The 22,973-nt window shown below is 36.6% G+C and overlaps 1 protein-coding gene across 4 annotated transcripts in view; it reads right to left on the bottom strand.

The window, feature by feature from the left end:
* Positions 1-22,973, bottom strand: part of LOC120530341 (piezo-type mechanosensitive ion channel component 2) — a 559,538-nt gene that overhangs the window by 403,270 nt on the left and 133,295 nt on the right. For all 4 annotated transcript variants that reach the window (XM_039754759.1, XM_039754756.1, XM_039754758.1 and 1 more), the window contains exon 2: positions 17,121-17,216. In XM_039754759.1, the coding sequence (XP_039610693.1) occupies positions 17,121-17,216 (96 nt within the window). The remainder of the gene's footprint in view (positions 1-17,120; positions 17,217-22,973) is intronic.

Raw genomic sequence — 22,973 nt, 5'->3', positions numbered from 1 at the left:
GCTACAGGGAGACAGGAAGGACAGCTGATCATCCTCGCAGTGAAAGACCACGTGTAACAACACCTGCACAGGATCGGTACATCCGAATATCACACCTGCGTGACAGGTACAGGATGGCCACAACAACTGCCCGAGTCACATCAGGAACACACAATCCCTCCATCAGTGCTCAGACTGTCCGCAATAGGCTGAGAGAGGCTGGACTGAGGGCTTGTAGGCCTGTTGTAAGGCAGGTCCTTACCAGACATCACCAGCAACAACGCCGCCTATGGGCACAAACCCACCTTCGCTGGACCAGACAGGAGTGGCAAAAAGTGCTCTTCACTGATGAGTCACGGTTTTGTCTCACCAGGGATGATGGACGGATTTGTGTTTATCGTCGAAGGAATGAGCGTTACACCGAGGCCTGTACCCTGGAGCGGGGTCGATTTGGATCGATGGCTAGGGCCATTCCCCCCAGAAATGTCCAGGAACTTGCAGGTGCCTTGGTGGAAGAGTGGGGTAACATCTCACAGCAAGAACTGACAAATCTGGTCCAGTCCATGAGGAGGAGATGCACTGCAGTACTTCAAGCAGCGGGTGGCCACACCAGATACTGACTGGTACTTTTGATTTTGAGCCTCCCATCATTCAGGGACACATTGTGAAACATTTTTAGTTTATGTCTTATGGTGTTGACTCTTTTAGTGTTCATACAAATATTTACACATTAAGTTTACTGAAAATAAAAACAGTTGAAAGTCAGAGGATGTTTCTTTTTTTGCTGAGTATATATGTCTCTTTGCTTTGCCCCTCACTATTCTGTCTCTCCATTTTGCAATCTGCACCATTAAATCACATATTCACATCATGTATTCACAGCATAAGCACAATGTAAGTTAATACTAATGATCTGTGCAAAATACACTGAGCTTGCTGAGATATAGTTATATGGATTAAACAAAGATAGAATGATTTTTAGTAATCAAATTACTAAAGTTTCTCGTGGAATTGTTTCAGCTCTACTACAATATCATCTGTTCATGGGTGGGATATATTAAGCTGAAAGAAAATTCAGTTCTTGAAGGTAATTTGTTGGAAGCAGGAAAAATGGGTAAGTGTAAGGATCAGAACAACTTGGACAAGGGCCAAATTGTGATTGCTAGATGACTGGTTCAGGGCATCTCCAAAACGGCAGGTCTTGTCGGGTGTTTCTGGTATACACTGGTTAGTACCTACAAAAAGTAGTCCAAGGAAGGACAACCAATGAACAGGCAAGATGGTCATGACACCCAAAACTTACTGATGCGTGTGGAGAGCGAAGGCTATCCTGTCTGGTCCAATCCCACAGAACAGCTACTGTAGCACAAATTGCTGAAAAACATATTGCTGTGCGTGGGCTGCATAGATAAAGACCAACTAGTGTACTCACATTGACCCTTATCCACACCGAAAGCACCTACAATATGCATATGACTGTCAGAACTGGACCATTGAGCAATGGAAGAAGTTGGCATGGTCTGATAAGTCACGTTTTCTTTTAGATCAGGTGAATGGTTAGGGGGATGTATGTCATTTAACTGGGGAAATGATGGCATTAAGATGCATTACGTGAAGAAGGCAAGGTGCAGAGGCAATGTGATGCTCTGGGTTGTGTTCTGTTGGGAAATGTTGGGTCTTAACATTCATGTGGATGTTACTTTGACATGTACCACCTATCTAATAATTGCTGCAGACCATGTACACCCCTTCATAGTAACGGTTATCTCCCATGGTAGTGGCCTCTTTCAGTAGGATAATGCACCCTGATGCAGCAAAACCTGTTCAAGAATAGTTTAAGGAAAATGATAAAAATCCTCAATCCAATCGAGTATCTGTGGGATGTGCTGGAAAAACAAGTCCAATTGATTGAGGCCCCACTTCAGATAGGACTTTAAAGATCTGCTGCTAACATGTTGGTGCCAGATACCACAGGGCACCTTCAGAGGTCTTGTGGAGTTTATGCCTTAACAGTTCAGAGCTGTTTTGACAGCATAAGAGAAACCTACATGATATTAAGCAGGTAGTTTTAATTTTGTAGCAGATCAGTGTATAAGATTCATACTGGGAGTCATATATTAAACAGTAGACTCTGTTAAGTTCATTCAAAGAGTATCCATCCATTTTCTAACCCACTGAATCCGAATAGGGTCACGGGGGTCCACTGGAGCCAATCCCAGCCAACACAGGGCACAAGGCAGGAACCAATCCTGGGCAGGGTGCCAACCCACTGCAGGACACACACAAACACACCAAGGCCAATTTAGAAACGCCAATCCACCTAACCTGCATGTCTTTGGATTGTGGGAGGAAACCCACGCAGACACGGGGAGAACATGCAAACTCCACGCAGGGAGGACCCGGGAAGCGAACCCGGGTCTCCTAACTGCGAGGCAGCAGCGCTACCACTGCGCCACCGTGCCAACCCCTCAAAGAGTATTAACAGATATAACTTTATATGCTTTGTGAAACATTGTCAGCAGAGAAAGCTATGTACAGTATGTAGGAATCCTTTATGAAGCCTTTTTCAGTCATCCATACAAAAGCAGGATTTCTAACCAACCTTACTTTGTATTTTTCATTGTAAATGCAGTGAGTTCTCATTACTTTTGGTTTGAAATTGAAGAGATAGACACCTCTGAACTCAACAAAGCTTGCAGTGTATCATTTTGTTCTTTGAAAAAAAAATTGAACTAGGTAGGATCAGTTGCCATAGTGTAATCATGCCTAGCCTTGAAAGTTTTTTTTGCAGGTGAAGATTTACTGATTTACGTGGAGTTCTTCTAACTGTGCTAGGAGCAATACAGGGACAGAAATTTTATATGGTAGAGTCTAAAGACCAAGGGAAAAGGTACGGAGAGCAGCTAATGTGCCACTATTCACCAGTGAGAACTGCATGGATTTTTCCACATTCTAATACTTCTAAATATTTTGCCTTTTATAATGATAGTGACAAGAGTAGGCCAGTAAGTCTAAAAAGCTCATCTTGCATCAAGATGCACTTTTCATTGTAACAACTATAACAAATTTAAAAAATAACGTCAAATCAGCACTATTATAAAAACAAAAAAAAAAACAAAGTAATTATTTAATAGTTTTTTAAAAGCACCTTCAACTTCAGTTAACTTAGTCCCACAGATTATGGCTTTATGCTCGTCGGAAGCCTCCAGTATTTTTAACTCTGTTAAAAGTTATGATTGAAAAGAAAGTGACAGAGCACCAGAAATTTCTAAACCTCCAGGTTCTCATTGACATAAATAATTTCTTAAAAGATGCTAAATCATGTTTTCACTTGCACCTTTTGATTACACTCAAAAGGAGGACTATTTTGCCAGGCTTCTTTCTTTCAGAAAATTATAGGCTGTCCTGGAAACTTGTTGCCAGAAATCCCTGGGTCTGACAGCGAAGAACATATCATTGAATGCTACCGAGCCCTGGCTGCCTGTGATCAGCACACTCTGTTACAATGAGCCATTTTCAACAAAACCTTATTGTTATCATTATTTTTTGTAAAATCTCATCAATATTGTAGAGTAATACTTCATCATTTAACAGAAACCTTTAATAATTATCATGTAATTAAATGGATTATTAAATCATCAAGTAAAATGACCATATATTTATTTGCCTACAATATTAAGTCATGTAGTGCAGTTAACTAATTGGGAACCCCCAAGTCATATCAGCTACCCCATGTTTCTAATTTCCTTTCTAAAATAAGTGATAGCTTCTATGAAATGGAGTGTTGACATACAATGCTGGTTTGCTGATCCTCTCATAATCTCCTGGTTCACTTACTGAATTTCCTAGTGGTGATTTCATCAACAAATGTGAAAATGTCCACATACTCTGCATTTGCATGTTTTTTGCTTGCTATTGGGAAAAATGCGCTATCAATTCAGGAGATACATATTTAAAAACTTTAGTAGCACAAACTATATCAGAATAGAAAGACCCAAATATCATTGGAAAACATAATTTCTATATAGGTACAGAAATCTTCATCATTCATTCATTCTTTAATTCAATAATTCTTCCAATAAAAATAACAATATAATTGGACATCATAGTAGTAAAAGTTGCTGTTTCGTGAAACTATTATCTTTGACTAGAATCTAATGGCTGGTCACTCTCTGTCTAGGGGTTACACTGGATACAATGGATTCTTTCCACATCCCTAAACAAATGGGTGTTAGGTTAATTGGCAATTCAAAATGGACCCTTTGTGGATGTGTGCATGAATACACCTTGCAATTAACTGCTGCCGGTGCAGGGTTGCTTCCTTTACTGCATCTAATGCTGGCAGGACGTCCTCCAGCTCTCTACAAAGAAATTACACTACAATTTGTTAAGTGGGTTTCAAAATACTGAATTATAATAATGATTTATTAAATCATTTATGTATTCAGTAACTTTCTATTATTCATAAGTACTCACAGTATAATTATTTTTATTTCAAACCACATGTCAGTCCTTTAAACTATTACTGTCCTGCTGATTATTCTCTTATTGAAGTATTCAAAGAGGCTTTGATTTTAAGAATCAACACCTTGATGCATTTGGAAATTATATTTGAATCCCCCTCCTCACCATCTTCCACCTTCTTAATTCTATAAACATTTGAAAGCATATAATCTCCAAATACATGATGGCATTAATTCCTTAAACTGCTAGCTACTGGATGACTGTCATTATATGAATGTTGATAATCAGATGTAACAAATGGCTACTTGTTTATCAAACTATGACAAGGTTTTTATTTATATTAGCTTTTAAATTTAATTAGCTATCTGTTTAAAGTCCTGAAGTTATTAAGACATTTCTAGAAGACTCAAGAAATTTTGGATCGGGATGCATCAACAGTATATACACCATTTGTAAAGAACATAAAAAATTCCTTCATCTCTTAAAAAATGTGAATGGCAGATTTTAAGGTTACTTAAAACATTCAACAAGAACATTTGATCTGCTGTTATCGATTCTACCTATATTTGCTATCACTCACCTTTCTTTCAGTTTAGTATTTATTTTAGTATTTATTAATTTTCACAGATCATTCAGTTTCTGACTCTGCTATCTCATACTGGAAGTCTATTTCTGTGTACATTAATTTTTTCTTCTTATTATTATTATGTTTTAAGACTTTCTTAATCTTTGCAACCCTACAAGTTATATGTATGAGGGGAAATTGAAAAAAAAATTGCTTTATTAAATTCAACTTACTAAAACTTTAGTCTCCTTCAAAGTACTCTCCGTGTGAATGAATGCACTTGTTTCAATGGTTTTCCCACTAGTGGAATCATTTTGGGAATTGCTGAAGAGGAACGATGTCCAGGGCCTGCAGTAATTTTTCTTTGAATTTCTCCACCGTACAAAAATGCTTTTCTTTGAGTTATGCAGGAACAAGAACAAAGTCTCACATAGCAAGATCAGGGAAGTAGGGAAGGTAGAAAGACCTCCAAGACACACAAGACAATTCAAAAATCTCTTCAATAGTCCGACGATGATCTTCGTAATTATAGTACGACCTTTTTCAAGATTTTTGTCATTCCTAATTGTGGAAGGTCGGCCAGATCTTGATTGGTCTCAAGTGACATTTCCCCTTATTTGAAATGTGAAAATCACTCGTAGAACTGTGTTTTAGTTAACGCTTCCTCCTTAAAAGCAGTTTCAAGCATCACTACAGCTTCAGCATCTGATTTCCATAAGAGAAAACAGAGTTTAACAAAGACTTGCTGTTCTTTATGATTGACCATCACAAAAAACGTAGAACACTTTTAATAAGCACCAAGAAAAACCGATACAGAATGCATCATGAACAATACAGAGCAACGCCACTTGGCAGACTGCCACAGAATACTGTAAGTATGTTATACCTAGCGGCGAAATTCGCAGCTAAGTCTAGATTGCACACCAGGTACACATTCCGGTTATTTTTAGGTACCCTCTTATATGCGTGTCTGTATATATATATATATATTTAATTTATTGATATATAAAATATTACTATGTATACACAACCAAGTTTAAAAAGAAAATTGATTTACAGCAAATTGAGTTTGTTTGCAGCAGCAAAAGCACATATTTATTTTTTTAATGTATAGTTTATTTTCACTTATTTTTATTTATTTTTTGCCACTGCATGCTGACATACATGCTAACGTATCCCTCCACTAAATTCAGGAGCACATTGTGGAATGCTTATCACTAATTAAATATTTAAAAATAGAACATTTTGCAAGCTATTTTTGGACACTCATCTCTTTTTTGAAACAATATTCCAACTATAGCATTATCAAATTTACAAAATTGCCTGTTTTTTCCAAAGGACAAGAAAACAAAAATGCGCCATTCTTAGGAGTGAGAGAAAGACTTGTTTTCTTGAACTATGATTAAATGTGCCTTTTGTATGAGCGCTCATTCAAGGGTAACCTTTGCCAAGTGGAGTAAAGAGAATATTGCAAGGAAACAAAAGACTACTTTTCCAGTAAAAAAAAGTATATTACCAAACTGAAAAGTTAAACAACTGAAGTCTCCACAGCCAATCAAACCAAAATTGCCACTGCTAAAGTAAAACGTAAAACTGTACATGTGGGGCTATTTTTCCTATATACTGTACTTACTTTCAAGTAATTGGAAAATAGTCTCACTTGCATAGTGTAAAATTTTACTTTAGCACTTGCAATTTTGCTGTGATATTTTTCTAGGCCTGTCTTTAGGGTACAAGTACAACATTTACTAACATTTTTCTTTTTGTCAATTTATTTGCAGTTCCTATTTTTTAATTTTTTGATTCTTGTTTTATTATATTTCCCAGATGCCACTGGTGTGTACAAGGAGCATTAACTACTTTTTTTAATAAGCCAATGAGTAACACATAAAAGTTGCAGTAGTTCTACTGTCCACTCCAATTAACTTGAGAGCAAATTCTAATGCCAGGGTTGCCCAATAATAGTTCCTTTTCTCATTACTAAATATATGTAGTACTAGTACTCTTCTTCTTCTTTTGGCTGCTCCCGTTAGGGGTTGCCACAGTGGATCATTTACATTGTTCGCATATTGACTTGCATGCATGAAAACTTTAACAATCTAATGTGTGTGTGTTTTTTGTATTTTCTTAAAATAACTCTACTTTGGTTTTCACAAATTACAAAGTTTTATGTAATTTAGACATTAATGAAAAAACACTTTTCATCCACAATTACATTTTCTAATCTCTCTTAGCTCAACTCAGGCAATAGAGAGAAAAGGCTGATTCCCAGAAAAATTGAGCAGAATTACTGATTGAACTGGGAAACATCTATTTTATTTACCATGTCTGTGCACGAGGTTAAACAAAAGTGTCTATAAGGCAATGGTGGCAATGAAACAACAATTACCATGTATGTGCAATGTTTCATGCTTCTATCCATGTACGGAATCCATTTCTTCTATTAAAGGGTAAGAGTGCTATTTTAGAGTCTTTGGAATGCAGAGTAAACTAGCATGAACCACATTCAAATGTAAAACTAAAAGGCCTGGGATTAAAACCCTTGTCAAGAGCCTGTCAAACACAAGCACTGACTAAACTTGCATCCTCATAATTAGCTGTTTTTAAGTTGATTTCATATACTGTATACAGTTTGAGTTAACACTTATGTGATAAAAAGACAGTCTGGTTTTATGTACAATTTGTCATATATTGTACTAGAACCTATATAATGGGTTATAAATGTTAAACGGATAATGAATTTCATATGCAGTTTACTAAATATATGATTAGTTAAAATCATGCATAGGATGGGAAAGGTATATGCACAACCTAGACTATTGAATTCATCTAACATTTCAGCATCCTGTGATTTTGTGCTCTGTGAAGCTTTCTGTATACAGTAAAACAAAAATTGAGCAACATGTGACACTGGGGCCAGAACTGCTCTTCTATATCTCTTCTATGTTTGAATCCCAAGCTAATCCTTGTCTCTGTAGAGTTTACTTATTTCCTCCATGTTTATATTAGGTTTCCTCTAGATCCCAAGATACTGTATATATGTACCTGGTAAACTGTTGAATCTAAATTGATTCTGTGTGAATAAATATGGTCATGTATGTAAGTGGGAATTGCAATGGAATGTAGTCTTGTTCAATGTTAATCCCAAATTGCTCCTTGCCTAACTCATTTTTACTTTAGAAGCAGAACATTATAACACAACACAACTTAACCAAACAGTTGAAAATAGCATAGCAACTACTATAGTATGTTTCTAAAGTAATCCATTAAACACAAGTGTTTAAATTCACACTTGACAAAGAGAGCTATACAAAATTCCTCTCAAAACTGTATCTTTGCATAGGATAAAACAGCTAGTGAAATAAAAAGGTTGCCCACAGGCTTACTTCACAATTATATTAAAAACCTCTTGCTAAGTTCTGATGACATTGAGAGGTTAGACCTTGCTTTGCATACATTTTAGAAAATTTTACATAAGATATATGTGATCGATGAACAACTTTTAGTTGAATTATAGCATGTTATTACATACTGAACTTGAGTTTATTTTATGAATAGCTGAATTTCATTCTGAAATTGTTATTTATTTAATTGAGAGATTCCTGTCCCATCAGAACCTAAAAGGTGGGTTCCTTAAAATTGTTTCATATACTTTGGAGATTATTATGCTGCTCAAAACTCAAAAACAGTCTGAAAACCCATGTGGGTACCCACCACCTGTTGTCTTTTACAAAAACGGACCACCCTAAGCTTCCTACTGGTTTTTAATGAACTTTACTTCAGAAATAAATTTGAAAATAAATAATAAATTCTTAAGAGCACACGACTAGTTTTTAAAATCAGACAGCTTAGTCTTAATCATAGTCATAAAGGAAATGCAAAAAGTCAATCACCAAATAAATGCTATTCAATAACTAGAGCCAAAACACTAAGACATAAATCGTGTCAATACAAAGAGTAAGAGTCAAAACCAGAATACTGAATACTGAACTTTTTAGTCTATGATCACTTGAATATGAATATAGAAAAAGCACACTATGCTGCTACACTCCAATTTATCTGCTCATATTAGGAGGACAGAACCTAGTAAAAAGGCAAGATCCCATGCCAACTGTATCGACCCATTGTGGTTTACAATGTGTTGAGTTGCAGTTAAAATTTAATTTAAAACAATACTCATATATGAAAATGAAGTTCCCAAAAATAAAATTTCTAAATATTAAATTACTCTCAAACCAAAATAAACATTTTCTAAAGCACAAAAAAAATTAAGTGAAAAAATGGGTTTCCCAGTTCTCAATATGGATGCTGTCTGAATCTTTCTGCATACAAGCCAGTATTACCACAGGGATAGATATAGGTGAAAGATGAGGGAAGTTGGACAGATTGTGTTTTATGAACTACCTAATTTGAATACAGAAGAAAAAACTGTGTCATTGGAAGATTACACTTAGAGCTTAAGACTTCAAAAGAGATTTCTAAATGCCACATTTCCCATAGACAAGTATCTTCCATAGACTTAATACTGTATAGGTTAAAGAAGACTGGAATTGGTGAAGGGGAGTCACTTTATATAGGTGCTTGTGTCCAAAAATGTGTCCTGTATTGGTTCTATATCTTTCATACATGTATTGATAGTAAATTGATGATAATTATTATTGACTGGATTATAGAGTAGATCATTTAATGAAGAATTTAGAACAGGATTTTCTTTCCTTTGCTAACCAAGCAGGTGTAGATTAATGTATTTCCGCCAATTCCAACATTATATTATATGAATGTTTGCAGCTCTGTAATAGAACTGAAAGATAAGGAGTGCAAAGCTGCCTTCTGGTTTACAATGTTAATCTTTATAAAGTAATCTTTTCAATGCATGGTCATTTTGAGATCTGTACAAATGATGTTACCATTCAATCCATCTATCTTCTGAAAGAGATGTTTGTTGATGTACTGTATATAAGGTTGCTATTTGCACCCTGTCTAGGAAATTGTTTCTGCCTTGCACCCTGTGCTTGCTGGGATAAGTTCCAGCCACAAGATTAAACAGGTTTAGAAAAAGGTATAATATAAGGTTGCTCTAAAAGAGATATAGGAGTATGGGATATTTATTTTAACAATTCTCAGGGCATATGATGTAGATCTTTTAAAATCTTGTTCGATGTTTTCTATTGTACTACCAAGATTGTTCTGAGATCTTTAAATTTCTTTACAGTAATTATTCCCAGGTATTTAAACTGTTCTGACAATAAGTGAAAAGTGTTGTCTGATATTTCTGAGAATTCAATGGAAAATGCATGCTTTTATTTAAATGAATTTTTAATTAGAGATCTTATAAAGTTCTCTAACCATGTTTAATACTAATAGCATAAATGAATCTTGGTCTGAGATATAAATTTCTCTATCATAAGGAAATATTTTCTGTGTATGCCCTTCCTTTGTGATTCCATATGTAGTATCACTGACTGCTTCCAGAGAAAAGTAACCTAGTTCAGTAACAATTATAAAAAGCACTGGTGGAAATGGACTCTCATGTCTTGCTCTAATTTGAAGTAATCCAAGTTTATAATATTAATACTAACTAAAACTTGTGGAGTAGTATAAATGAATTTTATAAATGCTGTGGACGCGGCCCGGGCACAGACAGGCAGACATGTTATTTTTCCACCACCACACGTTTATTTACAAAATCTATTATTTACAAAGTCCTAGTGCACACAAACCCCCAAGTCCTGGCCAACACACAATGCCTGTCTTCGGGCCGCCTCCACTCTCTCTTCTTCTGCCTTGTCCTGCCTCCACCCAACTCCAGCCTCGGATGAAGGGAGACGGCCCCTTTTATTTCACCCTGGATGGACTCCAGGTGTTTCCTGGCACTCCACCCTGGACACGCCCCAGTGTGGCGGAAGTGCTGGCTGTTCTCCTGGAAGCTCTCCGGGTGTCCCTGCTCCTCTTCCCCCAGCACTTCCTGGTGTGGCGGAAGTGCTGAGGTCCAGGGTTACCAAGGCATTGGGGCGCCCCCTGGCGGTGACCATGGGTCCCTACAGGGTTGGGCTTCCAAGCCCTCTACCCGTGGCCCCCACGTGATCCAGGGTGGGTGTAGACCCTCTTCCGGTCCCTCAAGGCGTCCCGGCCGGGTTGTTGCCCCTGGCATCTCTGACAATGCATATATATATTGATGCAAAACCCAAATTTGCACAGTATGGGAAACTGATATCCCTGTTCAATTCTACTAAAGGCTTGCTCTAAATATAAGATAGTAACATATTTGGAGATTCAGATTATGTAGGTATATATATTAAACTAAACAAATGAAGAAGACTGTATTCTAAAATTCTGTCTTTAATAAATTCAGTTTGATTTTGTGATATTACAAAAAAATACAATTTCTATATTTTTCTAGCTAAAATGTTTGCCTGGGTGTCAACATCATTATTTGTAAATGAAATGGGTCTATACAAGTCACACTATTGTAAGTCTTCACTTTTTTTTTGGAAAACAGTAATTAACACTTGACATTGCTGACAATAATGGCTCTAGCTTAAATTAATAATTTTAATAAAAGTCCACTGGACAGATATCTCCTTTGGGATGAGTTTATAATTTCTTGAACTTCAGAGAGCCTTACAGGCTTATAAATCTCTTCTGCTCAGAAACTATCAAGCTGTGATATTGTATTTTATTTAGAAAGTCCTTCATATTGAAGATCACCTTCTTTACACAATGAGGAATATACCAACATATAAGAAGTTATAGTAATCCTTAATACTTGAATTCCTGAAGTCTACGAAAAAACTCATAACCCCAGTCCACCTTAAATCCCTTCACACCTCTCCACCAGCATCTTTTGTTTTGTAAATGCATCGATCAGCACAAGCAACAAGCAACCTGCTGTCTCATCCCCCTCCTTGATGGAGCTCAGCTCAGGCAAAAAGTTCTCCCAGCTCAAGCCAAGGCTCCTTATCTGCCTGTGAGGTTCCTGGAGTTGTATTGGGTAAATAATACAGTATATTGTTATTTGGAATAGATGCATTTCATGTGTGTTCCATGTCTACAAAGATATGGGTAAGTATAGGGTGAAAGGAAATAAATGAGAGGGAAGAAATGCTGAAGACATGCCTAAAGCAAAAACATTTTCAGTGTTATATTAATAATGACGTGAAGTGTATAATATGTGAAGAATTCAGTCCAAATATTCAAGAATAAAACCAAAGAAAAAAAACATTTGATTTACATATTGCAGTCAATGAGTTAAAGACCCAAGCTCAATTGACAATCGACAGAGAGTTTATACGTGTTCTTGAATGTGTAGAGATAACCCAAAGGTCCCAGGCTCAAGAGTGGGCACTCCGCATTTTGCGAAGTAAGCTGCTATTATTATTATTATTATTATTATTATTATTATATAATAAAAAACATACGTTTGATTTGAGTCTGTAACACCCAGTGTAAATTTTGGCTACTTGTAAAATTTAGTGCTTGTTTTTTATTATTCAGTTTTATTCTCTCAGCGACGTTCATGTGGTACAAAGAACTTGCCTCAGCCTCTCTGAGTTAATGGCATTTATCTCCATTCTTTTCAAAAGAGCAGGGCTATAACTGATGCCTGCTCAGAACTATTTGTTGTACTGGCAATCAAAGATACGATGACTGGACAGGCAGGACCATAACAACAGACAGCTTCTTCACAGCGCTTTTGCTGGCTAATAGACTGCTGCACTCTGCTTGGCAGCATAAAGTAAAATGGGACTTCCACCTGCAGCTGAAGTTACTTCAGTATGTGAGCAATTTGCCACACTGCTGTTTAGATCTGGCAGGGCCATGATTTGAGGTGGGTCGGGATTACAAGTTTTTTGTTGGCTTTAGGAATTCTATTTTTAAACGTGTCAATTATCTCTGTATTTTCCCTAATTTTACTTCACACTAAATTTTTAATCTTCATTATTGCATTCTACACTTCCTGTTTATTGTATTTGTTGTACAAAAATCGTATTGTCTTTTTCAAAAGTAACTTGTTCTGTTTCCTTTGTATTCAAATGATTACATTCTGGTTGTACAGTCAACCATTTTGGCTGAGGGCCTCGCTTGGAAATATAGCATATTCCCGGACAATTCTAGAACTCTTGATAATCATGTGTCACACTCTTCTAGTCAGTCTGCAATTTATTTTTATGTGAAATATGAGATAATTTATCATCTTAAAAGTGCCTTCAGTGTTTCCTGTAATGTTCCTGCAGAAAGTTTTGGAAAAGCATAATTTCAACAAAAGCACAAATGTGGGTGTGAATTCTACAATGTCTTCATCATCTAGTATTAATGGGTTAAGCCACCAGTTGTAAGTTGGATTTGCAAGGAATAATGATTTGAGGTTCAAAATAAAAGAAACATGCTCAGAGATAACACTAGCTTCACATTTGCAAAATGGTATTGAGAGTATTCAATTATTATGAAAATAATCAATGCTTGAGTAACTATGATATATAGATTAGAAGAAAGAATATTCTTATCAAAATTGGATACAGATCAGATTTGGATCAGATCAGATTGCTGTTGCAATTTTTGATGCTATAGTTTCAGGTAATGAGGATTTATTTAAGTCTGAATTTCATAAAATAATTAAAGAAATAATGCAAGTAACCTTGGATTCTGTGTAATCCATATTTGGTGTACTTATATTAGTCAGAATTACTTTAGTTTTTTTATAAATTCCCACTGGTGGGCTGGTGCCCAGCCCGGGGAATTGTTTCCTGCCTTGCGTCCTGTGTTGGCTGGGAATGGCTCCAGCAGACCCCCGTGACCTTGTAGTTAGGATATATAGCGGGTTGGGTAATGGATGGATGGATAAATTCCGCACCATCATCATAATATATCACCCTATAGATAGAAAATATTGGCAAACGCAGTCTTTTCAGGTGAAACTGATACTTATTTATTAAGTAATAATATATTTGTCTTTATGGATGTGAGATGTGAGAACACTTTTTTCTTTGTTAATGCTTATTGTCTTTGTGCAGTGCAAAGCTCATAGATATGGCCTTTTGTTTCCACCCAGGGTCAAAGTTATTGTGGATGATCACCCCTATATATTTGCAACTCTGCAGAAGAAGTTGAAAAAGTGTTAAAAAGAATTATTCCCATGATTTTTTAAAACATGAATTAAGGATTGGAGCACGATTGCAAATTCACTGCCTTCATTGAAGAACTCGAATATTTTCTGAATGCCTTGTTCAGAAAATAATTCTTTTCCTTTTTTTCTTAACTAATAGTACTTTAGTTTGATAGAGACACATATCCCAACCCTTATAAAATGCAGTTATACTGAATGCTGTTATATAATTAGATCAGATGAGGATGGTACAGTCAACTACACAAAACCTGAATATTTTTTTTGTTTTACATCTATTTTTTTTCTCTGAAATATCTGAGGTGATATACATGATAAAATTACTAATGTAGCAGCTAGTATAATATTAATTTGTTTAGCTTTATTCTTTTTTTTTTAATTGTTAACCTCTCACCCTATGCTAGTTCTACTTCCACTGTATTGCACCTCTGCTTAAGTCACTTCACCAGGGTGGGACACCTAAGTATGTAATTTTAGACTTTTTTTAAGTTTAGGAATCAAAGCATTACGCACATCTGAATCGTTTCCTCGGAGAGTCGCAGTCTGATGGAACAGTCCTTACAGATGACACTGCAGTTGCGACCCGCTGGGCTGGCTACTTTCAGCACTTGTTCAAAGCTGATCCTCCGGTTAGGATGTTGGATATCTCTGGGTCCACGGTTCTTGAGGCTGATTCTCCAGTTAGCTGTGAACCACCCAATCTAACTGATATTGCACAGGTGGTGAACCAGCTGAAGAGGGGAAAGGCTACAAGGATCTGTGGTATCCAGGGTGAACTTCTCCAGGCTGGTAGTAAGGCTGCCCTCCTGGCATTGCAAGCAGTCTTTGCTTCCATCTGGGAGACTGGCATCATCACAACTTGACTGGAAAACGGGATTTGTCGTCCCTATCTGGAAAGGGAAGGGTGATCGCCTGGATTGCAGCAGGGATAACACTGCTCTCGGTGCCGGGTAAGGTCCTTGCTAGGGTCGTCCTCAATAGGATCCGTGATCACTTGCTCACCTACCAATGACTGGAACAGTCTGGTTTTACACCTAAGAAGTCTACCATCGACTGCATCCTGGCACTGAAGGTTCTCATGGAGCGCAAACGCGAATATCAGCAGAGTTTCTTTTTCAGCCTTTGTCGATTTTCGTAAAACGTTCGACTCAGTTAATCGAGCTGCCCTGTGGGACATCCTAAGGGTTCGCGGGATCCCCTCAAGGCTGCTGGATATCATGGCCGGCATGTACACTGGTACTATGAGTGCTGTGCAGAGTGGAGGCAGTGTTTTTCCCAGTTGATTCTGGGGTTTGTCAGGGGTGTGTGTTCTTGCTCTTACTCTGTTCAATGGTTGTATGGACTGGGTGTTGGGCAAGGTCGTGGGGTCCAGTGGCTGTGGGGCATCTGTAGGTTAAGAAAGATTCACAGATCTTGATTTTGCTGACGATGCTGTGATCTTCACGGAGTCAATTGAGGATCTGAGAGACTGTGTGAAGAGTCTGAGTGTCTGGACTTGAAACTATCCTGGATTAAAACCAAGATCCAGGCTTTTAATTACCTTTTGGGCACAGCCATCAGCAGTGTGTCTGTTTGCAGACAGAGTGTCGACCTTGTTGAGAGGTTTACTTACCTCGGCAGTGACATTCATGTCTCTGGTGACTCTTCCTATGAAGTCAATAGATGGATTGGGAGAGCATGCCGGTTCATGAGGTTGCTGGAAAGGGGTGTGTGGCGCTCCCGATATCTATGCAAAATGACGAAGGTCCAAGTCTTTAGAATCCTGGTGCTTCCTGTCTTGCTATATGGTTGCAAGACATGGACGCTATCAAGGGATCTGAGACTGGACTCCTTTGGTACTGTGTCTCTACAGAAAATCCTTGGGTACCGTTGGTTTGACTTTGTGTTGAATGAGCAGGTGCTCATGGAGTCCCTAATGAGGCACATTACCTGCATTGAGAGGGAGCGTCAGTTACGGCACTGCGGCCATGAGGCGCGTTTCCCCGAGGGTGATCCAGCTCGTAAGATCCTCATTGTTGGGAACCCAAGTGGCTGGACCAGGCCAAGGGGTCACCCAAGTAACACCTGGTTGCGGCAGATAGAGGATCAATTCCGGAGGGTGGGATTGGACCGCATGTCTGCCTGGGGGGGGGTTGCCAATTGGGATCCCGAGTTGTTTCGTTGTGTAGTGGGTGCGGCAATGCACTATACCAGTGAATGCTCCCCTTGACTTGAAAGTAAAAGAAGAGAAGAGAAAGAAAAAAATTCCCCTACTTTCTTATTTGTAACTTACTGGTTTTGGTTTATGGGTTACAAAGCCAAACAATGATGTTAAACTATGAAAATGTTGCAAAAAAATCTTTATTTTTCTCCTCTAGGACAGAAACAGTATACTTCTGATTAATCAATAAAACTTTTAAATAGGAACATCAAAGGTCTCGATCACTGCCTTAAAAGAAAAAAAAAACGCTGCTGGGTGAGGCCCTGGAAAACCCTGAACCTGTATTACAGGGTTTAGATGACACAAAGACCAAACAGGTACCCAAATTATTCTAACGGATAAGGTTGCTGGTTCAGTTCCAATCTCTGACTCACTATGTTGCGTGACTAATGAACAGCCTGCACTTCCTCATATAGTTATGTGAGGGGTAAAATGACATAAAACAATAGAATAATTCTAAACCATTATTTTCTATCTGAAAACTCTTAAATAACATTTTACCCGATACTTCATTAAAAAAGTGTTCTTCCACATTAAACATGCAGGTTCCTAGTAAAGGCAAAGAAGCATAACATTGACCTTTTAATTGTACTGTCTCCTGCTACTGTGTTGTTCAGTCAGCAGAATAATTAATAAAGATAACATAAAAGTTGCAGTAATCATTGTTTTTCTTAAGAAATGTAAATTTAGTAAGTTTTAACAATCAACAAAAGAGCATATAACGCTGTCAATTGATTATGCAGCATGGATCTGTTGCAGCAATATTAAAAGAAAAAAAATCAGAATCTTACCCTGCATTGTTGTTTTTGTTGGTTCGGAAAAAAGTGGAATGAGTAAAAGGTAGATGAGGTAGACAAATGACAGCCCATTGTAACGAAAGACACATGCTGAAAGAGAAAACAATTGTACATCAGTCCTCACAGGCAGCACTGACTGATTCCACATTAAATGAAATGAAGATTTTAGTTGAATGACACTAAGCGTTCTCTGCTGCCATGCTACCTTCTGTATAATGGAGCTGGCTACGTAACACTCATCCATCCATTCATCCATCCATCCATTAACCGTTTTTTAGATTTGAAATATATTCCAGAGGCAATTGATCCAATTTTAGGGTCATGCAGTGATAAAGAACAAGTATGCAGACATATTTCTTCTATTTTATTGTTAAGTAAGAACAAAATTCAAATTACATTTTTGAACATTTTAGATATTAGAAGCTCTATAATGTATGTAAGAGCTTGTTCATTGACATTGTAAGGTTAGTGTGCTCATTATTTATTTACAAAGCATAAAAAAGAAGAAGCTATGTGCTAATATGAGGCTTTTACAGTTCTTTTAGTATTTCCTGCTTTCAGGTAGTCGCACAACAAAGGAAAATCCTCAAGGCCTCAGTTTCCCTAATGGCTTTAAAGCAGATGAGCAGTAAATGAAACCTGTATTAAGAAATATTGTAAATTTAAGCAGTTTCATATTCGGACTCAGTTTTATTTGCACCCCATTGTCTGTACAGATAACAGCAAATGTACTCACCTCTGTGAAAGAAGTTCATTTGTTTAGTTACATAAAGCATTGTGTGTCACTGTTTAATGGTGTGGCTGAGATGATGTAGTCCACTGTTCTTCTATGTCAATTTGGAAAAGAGCTCAGTTAAGGGTTAAGGACAAAGCAACTTCAGTTTCTATAACTATTTTATTTATTTATTTATTTTTGTAGACACTTCTCTGTTTACAGGAATATGTAATGTAAAGGACCTGGAGAAAAGTGCTCTTAATCTAACTTTTTTGTGGTTATAGCAGAAGTATAAAAACAAATAAGTGAATAAAAAAAATAACTATTAAATCATTTTCTCTATCTATTTTAATATTGAAGGATATTGTGTGAGCAGAAGTGACAGGAGGCCAAGCCATTACAGACTCACTCTTTGCTTCTGCTTAGCCTAAAAAGCTGGTTCTTTATTTTCTGAACTTTTTTATTTCAGCACATGGTCATAAGTAAGTGCCCAGGGTCTATCCCAGCAGCACTAAGCAGGAGTAAATGCAAGATAATGACAGAACACATTCACATACAAAGCCACACTATAATGTATGCCAATTCAGAGATATTAACTGTCATAATATGAATGTCTTTGGAATATGAAAGAAACATTTTATGGGGAAAACAGAAGAATGTGCTAATTAAACCTTGGTGTCTGACACACTAATAATTGCACCATCATACTTTCCTAGAAAAATCCCAATCATATGTTTGTTATAACACTCTACACAGATAAATCATTTTATCACTTTCATATCACCTTCTTGGTCAACCATCAATAGCTCTGAGTATCTTGAAAATGTATTCTTTTTTGTGAGGTTATTAACATATCATCAATATTCATGAAAAGTTATCTAATTTCACTTCAGTTGTCTTATGATGCTCCCCTCCCATTCCATGCATTTTCAAAAGTAATATAGATAAGCTACATTAAGCCTCATTTCTTGCAAATTCTGTTGGTTTAATCTGAATAATCTGTGCAGACCTACTACATTAAAAATACATTACATGATTATTTTAAATTCCTGATTCTATCAGAAATAAACAGAATGGAAATCAATGAGAATATAAATTATTCTAATACTTAATTTAGTAAAGAAAGCAATTGAGAAACTTAACCATCTGATAAGATATAAAACATGCAGTCATCAATTCTATAATTCTTACTGTTCCCCAGACAGGAGTAAAGGGTTTGATGGAGCCTGTCCTGCAAGTAATTGACTCAATGAAGGCGCACATCTTGGGATGAGATGCCTTGCTGATTAATATTAGTTTAATTTTCTTACTCGATGTGGATGCAGTGTCTTCCCTGTGGAATTTATCCATTTTCTCTGGGTTTACAATTAGTGTTCTGGTTTATTACATCAAATTACCTTTAGTACAAATGCTACCCAATAATCTGCACAGGCATTTATGTTTTATTAATTATGGATATCTTTACCCCAGAAACATATTTTATAATCGGAGTACAGACACAAAGATTAATTTTGTCAGGGGCATTCAGTGCGGTAAAAGCTGAGATTGACCACTCATCCATGTGATTCAGATATTAAATATCTTATTATAATATTTTGCTATTCTAGGTTAAAATCATTAATTCAATTGTGAATTCATAGAGTAGCTGCTGTAACACTTTAATGAGTTTTCTGTCTGTTTCACCCTCCTACTTCTTTCTAGTCAAATATCTCAGAATGTGCATTAAAACCTAAAAATATCTAAAATATATATCATATATATTTAAAGTTTATTGAACAACAACATATTATACAAATCAAATACATATAACTCCATAATTTTAAATAAAATGTACTTATCTCCATAAAATTTTTATTATATTTAAATATGCTGAAACTAAAAGCAGTATCTTAGGCATCCATGCACATGTAGTTTCCTCTGCTTGTTAATAAAACAAACAGAAATGGAAGCATAACATTTACCACTGGAAGCATTAAATTACAAAAACTGCACTCAATTAAAAATGGCTTATCCTTCTACCTGTGTCAATAGCCCTATTCATGTGTGGCTGACTCAGAACAAATATTTCTTGTTGTTTTGGTCACGGGGCATAGCAAGCAACATGCATAGACCTTGCATGCTTTTGCTCACATTTTGTCAGTTATTTCTAAATGTTTTTTCCCAGCAGTATAGGTTTTTTAAAGAGACCACACTGCTGGGAGACAAACACATCAAGGAGTTGCAAATAGCATTTCAATGGATATGTGGAAGAACAGTTAAAACAGATCAACCCCTTCTTATGGGATGCATTAATCAAGGTTATAATTTGCTGTTGCACAGGAGCTGAGGCTCTGCAAAGCATTTACTGTTGGTGGTGTTGTTCAATCTGCTTTATATAATATTAACTAAACACATCCGTAGTGACTCATAATGTCAAAGCTCTATCCATACCATCAATTTTTGCCCCATTATAACATATTTATTCACTAATCAAACTAATTAAAAGAAAAGAAAATACTTGATATCTACTCAAATCAAATATGGTCAGCCAAAAGTGAATCAAAAATAAACCAATTAATTCAAATTAACTAAATCATTGAAGTGTACCAAGTACTGATTGGTTAGTCTTACACTCCCAATCAGAACATTTTTGCACTCTAGATTCTTGGCAAATTTAGAACTTTAAAGCAGTCTTGACAGAAGCAGGACTACTATCTAGTATGCTGCTTCGGCAACTTACACCATGTATAAATGAGAAGAAAATATTTTTTGTTTGTACAAAATTTTGTTGTTTGTACAAATTTACTTTTAACAAGTTTCCACCTGTGTCGCTGTGTTCGTGTTGAAGAAACACCTGGAATCTACCATACTAATTCTATTCATTATTTTGAATATTTCAGTCATGTCATGTCCTCTTTGACCTTGTTAATTTTTTCCTGGTTTCAAATCATTTATTTATTTGTTTTAAAGTTTTGAAGGATGCTCATTTTAGGATCACTGTCGTTTCTTTATAATTTACAGTTTTCCTTGATCATTATCACTTGGCATCATGTCAGGTTTTCTAAACAGGCTGCCATAATTTTCTACAGCTGATGGTCCCCACTACGATGCTGTTTCCCAGAAGTTACATTGTTTGATGTCATCAGCGCAACACTATTTAAATTCACATCATGTGTAAGGCATCATCCATATTTGTGTTATGCTTTTATTACCTAATTGCTTGATGAAAAACACGCTATCCCAGCTGTTTTCTCTAGATGTGTTTTAAGAAATTTTAGGAAGGTTTCGACCTCTCAGGGAAAAGGGATCTGGTAGTTAACAGATAATTAGATCTAAGACAAGGTTCTAATAATGTCTGCAATTGTATTGTATGTTTTTAGACAACTGCAGCTGATTTTGGGTGGGTGGTCTACACTGGTGTCATTATTCAAGGAAGGGCTCTCAGATGAAATGAACAATGAGCAAGCCAGTCAAGATTTTGGCACTCCTCTACATGATTTTATGAATTTACAGCGCAAAATGGATATTCACATTAAAAGAAGGAATGATAACGCACAAGCCCAATCTATTAGTTGCAGTCGAAGATGTTAATGAATGAAAGAATGTCAGTATTCCTATGGAGATGGGAAAAAAACACAGATTGCATAAAGGAAAGAAAAAGTTGGGCAGTACAGTAGTGCAGTAATGTTTCTATTGTAGTAACTATGGGTACATGGTTGCCTTGTGCCTGAAATTGTAAGAAAACTAATTACGGTGGGATCAGGTAGGAAGATGTAGACAGCCACTCTTGAATAACTGTTTTACTACACTTGTTAAGATTACAGTCGCAGATTGTCATTGATCCAGGAACTGCAGAAAAGTTCATAAGAACTAGATTATTACAGATATTATGGATTTCAAAAATACCTTTAAAATGCAAGCATAGAGTATTCTCTATAGATTATTCTATTGGTAGTTGTTTCTTAGAGTTCACAACCCCTTAAAAAAACTTCAGATTAGGCTTTTGCATTTTGAAAACCTCACCTTTTTGTTATTCAAAGTCAAACTCCACAACTAACACTAGGACTTCCACCGTTAATGGAGCATAATCCCAAAATAAATTGGATTTTCAGATAATTTTGAAATCTCAGATGCTTTGAATATTGTGTACTCCACATTCAAACTCCTTCTGTACCATATATTTCTGTAAAGACTTTTCACTTAAAATGTAATGACTTCGGGGATATGTTTGGCAAGCATGCATTAAATATTATTATAACTACTCCCAGAGGCACCTTTTCCAAAGAGAACAGTTTATGTATTATCACATCTGGAGTCTTTATTTAAAAACTAGTAGTACATTTGGTGCTGCTTTTATTTTGTGAAAAAGAATAATGGTTATTTACCTACATGTATTGACTATTGAGAATTAATCAAAATCGTTTTAAAATATTAAAAATTTCATTCAGCGCAGCCCCTATATTAAGACACTCTTATGTATCTCTGCAATCTGAAGTCAAGGTGAAAGCCTCTATTCTGGGTGCAGACGCAATTCTATTCCAAACCTTTTCAGATATGTGAAAGTTACAGCTATTACAGTATTGTTCTAAACCAACATCTATGGAGCAAAATTATGATTAGGAAAATTAGGTGCTTTCTCTGTGTCCTAGGACGTGAAACAGAAGTGGAAGATGGCTGTCTGCGAGCAACAGCGTGTCGATGAAGAACTCCAGGCCCTTGAGATTCATATTGAACAACGTCTTGCCAGACAGATAGACCTGGATTTGAAAGCTCACCTTTCGATGCAGCAGCATCAACAATGTTCCATTCAGCTCACTCCCTGGGAAAAGTGAGCTTTTTCACCCACTCCTTGTTGAAGCAATGACAATGATGGAATCTGACTTCTCCGGTATTGCAGGCAGAAGCTCAATTCTAGATCACCTCCATCAGCTCAGGCAAGCGTTGAAGTCCAAAACTGCTTTGATCCTCTCCACTCCCCCACCGTGCAGACAGACTTTGGTGATAATGTTATTATTGGGGATTCAATTGTACGTAACCTAAATATTTCATACCCTAAATTTTTTGTTTCTTGTTTTCCTGGTGCATGAGTTTGAGATATTACAAGAAGAGCACCAACAATCCTCGAGAAGCACAAGGACAGGGCAGTGAGAACC

Source organism: Polypterus senegalus, chromosome 5, assembly GCF_016835505.1.
Source record: "Polypterus senegalus isolate Bchr_013 chromosome 5, ASM1683550v1, whole genome shotgun sequence".
In the NCBI taxonomy this organism is placed as follows: domain Eukaryota; kingdom Metazoa; phylum Chordata; class Cladistia; order Polypteriformes; family Polypteridae; genus Polypterus; species Polypterus senegalus.
The sequence above is the reverse complement of the archived record's forward strand: the minus strand, read 5'-3'. Positions and strand labels throughout refer to the sequence as shown.